The sequence below is a fragment of the Pongo pygmaeus genome, chromosome 2 (assembly GCF_028885625.2).
Source record: "Pongo pygmaeus isolate AG05252 chromosome 2, NHGRI_mPonPyg2-v2.0_pri, whole genome shotgun sequence".
Taxonomy (NCBI): domain Eukaryota; kingdom Metazoa; phylum Chordata; class Mammalia; order Primates; family Hominidae; genus Pongo; species Pongo pygmaeus.
In genome coordinates, this window is record NC_085930.1 from 32,874,947 (window position 1) to 32,883,116 (window position 8,170).

General features: G+C 33.6%; 1 protein-coding gene across 4 annotated transcripts in view; it reads left to right on the forward strand.

Annotated features, from left to right (window-relative positions):
• Window positions 1-7,940, forward strand: part of TBC1D23 (TBC1 domain family member 23) — a 64,055-nt gene extending 56,115 nt beyond the window's left edge. For 2 of the 4 annotated variants that reach the window (XM_054482995.2, XM_054482996.2), the window contains 3 exons: window positions 1,735-1,870; window positions 3,452-3,646; window positions 6,274-7,940. In XM_054482995.2, coding sequence (XP_054338970.1) covers window positions 1,735-1,870; window positions 3,452-3,646; window positions 6,274-6,355 — 413 coding nt within the window. In that variant the 3' untranslated portion in view covers window positions 6,356-7,940. Of the gene's footprint in view, window positions 1-1,734; window positions 1,871-3,451; window positions 3,647-4,164; window positions 4,692-6,273 lie in introns of those variants that run through there. The other 2 variants (XM_063661508.1, XM_063661509.1) reach the window with 2 other exon arrangements.
• The last annotated feature ends 230 nt before the right edge of the window (window positions 7,941-8,170 follow it).

Genomic DNA, 8,170 nt, shown 5'->3' on the forward strand with positions numbered 1-8,170 from the left:
ACATGTTGCATATTTTCCATTTCAGCTCATGTATCTCCTCATTCTCCTTCTATCATATAAACATACCATACTTTATTTAGTCAGTCTTCCAGTTGACCCTGGTGGTTTTCCAGGTTTTTTGTTTGTTTCAAATGACAATGGATCTTTATATAAAGATATATATGTAGATTAGCTTTTGATGAAAGTATATTCAGAGGGTAAATTCTGCTAAGAATTTTAAATTTTAAATCTTACTGCTAAGTAAGATTGCTAAGTTATAGGGAATCACATTTGACATTTTAATAGATACATGAAATCACTTTACAGAAAACTTGCAGAGAGGTAAAGTGATATTTCTGATTGTTTCCTTTTCTTCTTTTTCCCCCTCTCTGTTGGCATCTCTTTCTGTTAACTCTCTCTGAATATCTCAACTTCTTCCATTAACAAAGGGGAGAGGCAAATGGATGAATAAATTGTGGCATATTTACATTTATCATATATCTACACACACATATTTACAATATGGAAAATTGGACCACAATGAAAGTGAGAAAACTGGAACTATGTGTATCAGTATGTATGAATTTCAGATGTTGGGAGTAGGGTAGCAGTTGTGGAAGACTGCATTTGAGTAGTGTACTTTTTATATACATTTTAGGTGTAGAATACTACTGTATATTATTTAGGGATATGCATATATGTTAAAGCAAAGACATGTATGGAACTGATAACACCAAATTCAGATAGTTAGTATTTCTTGGTGGGGAAGGGAGGAGAATATGAGTAGGAAGAGATACATGAGAGGTTCACTTTTGTTTAAGCTGGTGTAGATAACGTGCGATTTCCTTTTTCATTATATCTCTATATTTTGCAGTATTTGTTAGAAAGCAAAGGACAGAACCTATAATTATTTACCCTAGAGACTGTATTTTCCCTTTCTTAAATTAGAAAATATAATTATTTTATATTTCTCTTAGGGAAAATAACCCTAAATTTTTACTTATTTATCCCAGGATTGATTTTATTATTTTCCTTAAAATCAAAAAAGCAGCAAGATAAAAAGAAATCTGCCGTCTTTACTCTCAAGATAGGTGCCTATTGTTTAACAATTCAGCCATCTCTTTCCAGACTAGTCAGATCATAGTTAAGTTATGCATATCAAAACAATTGAAATTCCCCAAATGGTTTAATCTTTAAAAGTGTATTCTTAATATTTACACCTGACTTTGTTACCATATGAAAGTGATGTTTGATAATAATATTTCTATATTATCAGTGGCATAAGGAAATAGAGTAGCAGGATTAGAATTGATTGCGTTATTCTTTTTTTTTTTTTTTCTTTTTTTCTTTTTTTTGAGACAGAGTCTCACTCTGTTGCCCAAGCTGGAGTGCAGTGGTGCAATCTCGGCTCACTGCAACCTCCACCTCCTGGGTTCAAGCGATTCTCATGCCTCAGCCTCCCGAGTATTTGAGATTACAGGTGCGTGCCACCATGCCCAGCTAATTTTTTGTATTTTTTAGTAGAGATGGGGTTTCACCATGTTGCCCAGGCTGGTCTCCAACTCCTGCCCTCTGGTGATCTGCCTGCCTCAGCCTCCCAAAGTGCTGTGATTGCAGGTGTGAGTCACTGTGCCCGGCCTGTTTGTTTTTCAATCCATATCTTCAAAATACTACTGAAATTTTTTTAGACTGTTAGGGAATGTATCATTTTAAAAGTTGGTAATATCCATATTTAACACTTTATATTTTTTATAGATGAAATTGACAGTTCTTCAATGTCAGATGATGATAGAAAAGAGGTTGTAAACATTCAGACTTGGATAAACAAGCCAGATGTCAAACATCATTTTCCTTGTAAAGAAGTAAAAGAAAGTGGACACATGTTTCCCAGGTACTTTTAAAAATGTCTTCATCAGAAGTAAAATTGAATTTGGGGAAGTTAATAATACAAAACTGAACTACAGAAGAACCTTTATTTATCCTAGTACAATAAGATATAATTTCCTTCTGTCTACTTGTATTACAGGTCTTGAATTTACAGTATTATGTAATTTTTATTTTGAAAATTTTTATACAAAAATGTTGAAGGAATAGTACATTGAACACCCTTATGATTCTTTTTTTTTTTTTTTTTTTTTTTTGAGTTTTGCTCTTGTTGCCCAGGCTGGAGTGCAATGGCACGATCTCGGCTCACAGCAGCCTCTGCCTCCCAGGTTCAAGCGATTCTCCTGCCTCAGCCTCCAGAGTAGCTGGGATTACAGGCATGCGCCACCACGCCCGGCTAATTTTGTATTTTTAGTAGAGATGGGTTTCTCTATGTTGGTCAGGCTGGTCTTGAACTCTGGACCTCAGGTGATCCACCCGCCTCGGCCTCCCAAAGTGCTGGGATTACAGGTGTGAGCCACCGTTCCTGGCCATGATTCTTAGATTTATCAACTGTTACCATCTTTTAATACCACCCCACTTCGTATGTATATATATATATACATATGCATGTATATGTACATTTTTGTCAAACCTTTCAAAAGAAGCCTACAAATGTGACACTTCATCCCTAAATGCTTCAACATAAACCTCCCAAGTATATGAGCATTCTCCTGCACAACTTCAATGCCATTACCCCACCTAAAAATTTTTGTAAATTAACATCATTTAACATACAGATCATACCCCAAATTTTCAGTGTCCTCAAGGTATCTTTTGTAGTGTGTTTTTTCTTTCTGATCCATGATCCAGTTCATGGTTCACACATTGCATTGTCTGTCATGTGTCTTTAGTCTCACCCTGTGTACAGCAGAACTCATCCCCCAACCCTCTCGCTTCCCTTTTCTCTTCATGATGAATGAATCCTTTGAGTCCAGGTCAATCATCCTACAGAATGTTCCGCATTCTGCACTTGTCTGATAACTGTCATATCGTATTACTGTACATAAAAATGTGAGAGTATTATTATATTAAAAAGAAGCTGAGATACAGGGGTTGGGTGAGTGTTAATAATACTATGCTCATTTTGCCTTCAGGATCCAGTTAACAGAATGTTACAAAATATGTAGGGAAACCCAACAATTGCCTAGTGATCTTGGATATTAGATATAGGATATGGTGCATTGAATGAGAATGGTTTATGAATATAGGTAATAGTGTTAAAAAATCTGAAACATAATATATTCCATTTCAATAAAAAATATATTATTATAGTGATTTCTATGTTGTATGGAACTTTTTATTATATTTATTATATTTTAAATCATTGCAGGATTATCTGTTAATAAAATATTAATTTTGCATACAATTAAAAGGTGTTAATGTGTAGCTTACTTGTTTATAGATTAACCTTTGTTTATATCTTTTAACTCAAATAATTTTATTTAGAGTTGAACATTTCTAATAATTGGGGTGGTTGAAACAACACCTGTTTTGAATTAAATTTACTTAAAAATTTTTTTTCTTTTAATGCTCTTTTTGTCTCAAGTCATCTGTTGGTTACCGCAACACATATGTACTGTTTAAGGGAGATTGTTTCACGGAAAGGATTGGCTTATATACAGTCTCGACAAGCGCTGAATTCTGTAGTTAAAATTACATCCAAAAAAAAACATCCTGAACTCATTACCTTCAAGTATGGAAATAGCAGTGCTTCAGGAATAGAAATCTTGGCAATCGAAAGGTAAGATTTTCCTTAGGATGATACTATCTGAATTCAAATATTATCTGAATTACTGTAGTTCACTATAAAGAGTTTGTTTCTCTATTTTGGGGAATGCATAGTGGAATAGGATAGCTGAACCACTTTTAGTGTTTCTTATTATTTCTTTCTCCTCAGTCCTTAGTCATACGTGGTTTAGCCATTAGCACATGATTTGAGTAAGTGCCATAGCTCATTTCATAAAGTTTCTGAGCCAAGGATCCTTATTGTTAATCTGTACCAGTGCTGCACTAATTGCTGGCTTGCAATGAAATAAGAAACTTGTTTTAGAATATGTCAATATTTTTATTTTCCTTCATCGAAAAATTCTTGTTTTGACAAACTATCAGTGAACTAAGCAGTGTGCTGGGTGATACAGGTAATTTACAGCCTGGTACAAGCCCCCCTTTATCTCACTGTGGGTCACTAACAGTTCACAGACTGGCCCAAGGGCTGTGGACCACATTGATATTGATACTAAACCATTTTTTAATCTATAGATAAAAATATGAAGCCCAGAGGATGGAATGACTTCCCAGATCCTGACACTTAGTTTGTGATAGAACCAAATATAGCCTTCCTGACTCCTGATTTGTGGTTTATTCCACCTTGCATCAGTTCAAGTTGTTCCCCCCCGGGATTCAGGATTACACTTCTTATTTACAGGAGTGCTTGGATAAATAGTAAGCTTAAGGTAATATCGGAGCACTTTTAAATAATCAACTTCAGTTGGAAGAGGAAATTATTCAGCTTCTTTCATCTTGTACTGACAATTAGGTAACAAACATCATGAATCTATATGGTTTTATGTACTTTGTTAAAAGAAAATAATACCTGATTTGTAAAAAAAAAAAAAAAAAAAATCACTTTATTGCTTTATGTAAGAATATTTACATAGTGATATTTTCAATTAATAAAAATATAAAGAATATGTCATTCTAATTCTCTGTTAACACATTGATGAATATCTTCTCAGATTTTTTTTAAATGCATATGTTATTTCTCTATTAAAAACTAGATAAATGTGATATAGGCTTGTTTTTGTGTTCTGATTTTTTAAGAAAATAGTATAGTGTGAATATACTTAACATTTTAATAAATACAAATTCTTTTTTTTTTTTTTTTTTTTTTTGAGACGGAGTCTCTCTCTGTCACTCAGGCTAGAGTGTGGTGTTGCGATCATGGCTCACTGCAAGCTCCGCCTCCTGGGTTCACACCCTGCCTCAGCCTCCCGAGTAGCTGGGACTACAGGCGCCCGCCACCATGCCCAGCTAATTTTTGTATTTTTAGTAGAGATAGGGTTTCACCGTGTTAGCCAGGATGGTCTCCATCTCCTGACCTCGTGATCCACCCACCTTGGCCTCCCAAAGTGCTGAGATTACAGGAGTGAGCCACTGCGCCCGGCCTAATAAATATAAATTCTTAGCTTTTTAATGGTAGATATTCTGTTATAAGGATTTCTCAGGAGATTGATTTAACAAGCCTCATGTTGATTGGCATTTACATTGTTTTCATGTGTTTCACTATTAATCTTCTAGTGGGCCTTTAAAAAAAATGTATGTTTACATAGTTGTCCAATTACTCTTCTCAGGATAAATTCCTGCAAGTAGAAATTCAGTGGGTCAGAGGTATACACATTTTAATATCTACTTATAAATTAATCCTAACCAAAGGAGATTTGAATTATGACTCTCTCATGTGTAGTAAAAGTTGGGAATTATGTTTCAAAGGCTTTCCCATAAATTTTGCTAAATAAATTGAAGTTTATTATATATAGATCAACATCTTTTTTTTTTAATTCAGAGTTTTGGAAGATAGTCTTAATAGTGGAAGATAAAGTAACTAGATTCTCCCTCTCCCTTTCTTCATTGATACTTATGGTTCTCTATTCTGCCTTGCATATGTAACACTTATAGATGATTTATACAGTGGAATTGTTAGGTTTTACCGAAAATGCTTTTTTAAAAAAAAAACACTATTTTTATTCTCCAAGAAAAGAAAATTGACATTTAATCTATGGTGTTGACATTTTGTAATAGTTATCATATGTCTTGTCTTTTTAAAATATTTCAGCCCTCATAACGCCATTTTATTATGTACATAACCCTCTGTAAAGTTTGGATAACTATAGCTATTTTTTATATAGGAATCTGTTTTAGTGAACTTAAATTACTTGCTTAAAGTCAAACTATTAAGTGTTGCAGTTGTCATGGTCTTTGGAATTGGATACCAACAATTCGTATGTGATTTTTGTAGCTAATTGAAGGTACATCTGTATTGGGGAGTGGAATATTATATTTTTTATCTTGTGTTTTATCTAGCTATTACCTATATTTAATAATGGTTCAAAGAATTTTAGCTTTACACTATATGAAAAATCACATTGCCTTTGCATTTCGATTTTCTCTCTTTCAAAATCAGCTTTGGAGTATGTTCAAATAAGCTATGGGAGTACATAGGAGGCATCTCTGCTGGCTTTGTGGGTTAGGGAAAGCTTCCCATTGGAGGTGACCTATCAGCTGAGTCTTGAAGGGAAAGCACTGTATTTTTATATACATACACATATACATATATGTATATTATATATATATATTTTTTTCCCCCCTTAGGTATTTGATTCCAAATGCTGGGGATGCTACTAAAGCCATAAAACAGCAGATCATGAAAGTTTTGGATGCTTTGGAAAGTTAATATAAAAGAAAATTATATAAAAAGAAATTAAGACAACCAAGAGAAACATGGACATATACTTCCTGACTGAATACTAACTGGAGACCTTTCATTTGCTCATGGGGCTGCTTAAATAGCAGGTCTAAGAAAGTGTAAATTATTATAATCAATCTGTGGACAGTAAACTTTTTAAAAATTTTTCTTTTGCATTTTGGTTTTATAAAATGATGTATTATAAAGGTCAGTTATTAAATTACTTTGAAGTAACTGACCCTGTGCCCTTATGGACTAAGTAAGGGTACAGAATGCAGTTCTGTTTTGAAGAGCTGTTTTAAGGGAACATGCATCACTTTCGGGTTCAAAAACAACTGTACACATACATATCTGCAGTGTCTTCACTGAAAATTAGAGATAGAATTAGTTGAAGAGACTTCTTTAATTGCTACATTGTTTTACCCACTGAGCAATATCAGAAACTAAAAACATAGATTAATAATTCACTCAGTGTTTCTGTTCTTCTTAAAAAGAGTGAAATCTTTTTAATGGAATGGTTGAAGATTCCTGCCAACTCAAAATACAGTACAGCCAGTAAAATGTTGAAACATCAGTTTCTAAATCACCTTTGCTCCATTAGCTAATTATTTAGCCACTAAATGCTTCAAAGATAAGAAACTTCATCCTAATGATTTCTAAAGAGCAGTTAAAAGCATTAAAATAAGTAGGTAGGCTGTTAAGATTGAAATTAACATTTTGGGGACAGAATTGTGTCTGTAAAAATGTCATTGGTTTTTATTACAAGTGGATTATTTGATTTATATTTTAAAACAAGTGTTTAAGCCACATTGATTTATCCTCATTGAGGATTATGGTCTGTGACCACAGTAATATCCACTTATATAAATGCCAAATAATCAGAGAGCTTATAAAGTACAATTGTTTTTGTCATCATTTTCTGAATTTCTTTCTCTTCTTTTGGTTTTGTCCTCTCATTGAAGTTCCAGTGGTTTGAAATTATTTTTGGACACATTGTCTTAATGTACTGAAAATCACTCTGCTGTATTTTGCAGCGTTCTTCATTTAATTTGTAATGATCCATATTAGACACATTTGGTAAGAGAAGTCCAGGAACACATTTAGGGCCATGGAATGATATTTTGTAAAATCCATTTGGGAAGTTGAAATACCCACCATCTGACATGTCCTAAAATGTAATGGATTATCTCTAAGGGGTTGATGGGAAAAATATTTAGATGTACCCTGTTAACAGCCAGTCATTTTGATTTACTTATAGAAATCAAGTGAATAAAAGGCAACATAATTTGGGAAATTTTATTCTAATATCTAATGAAAACAGTTTGAGTGGTTGAAGACATCTGCATGAAATTGCACCTGGGTGCATTACTTGATATAACTCTCTCCTAAAACTGTGGTAATTGCATTTTTTCCCTGTTCTTGGCACCCCTTTAGAAATGTACTGAAGTCTCATTTTTCACCCATTTCAGCCATGGGACATTTTTCATAATATTAATGTAAAGATGTTTGTGTTACTGTTTATAAATTACAATTGTAAATAAATTAATAGTTTGCTCAAAACTTTGTTCTTAAAGACACTGTCTCTCTCTTTCTTTTCCCTATTTGCAAATCTCTTAAGGTCGCAAAATTAGAGAATTGAAGGCATGTAGTAAGTTACCTACTACCATGAACTACACAGTTACAGGATTATTTATGACTATTAAATGAAAATACATTTCATTGAATGTTCTAGGCACTTGTGTAGATCATCCTCCCTTCACTGGCCCACTGACCACAGAGCTGGGAATCAGTCTGGGGTGGCCA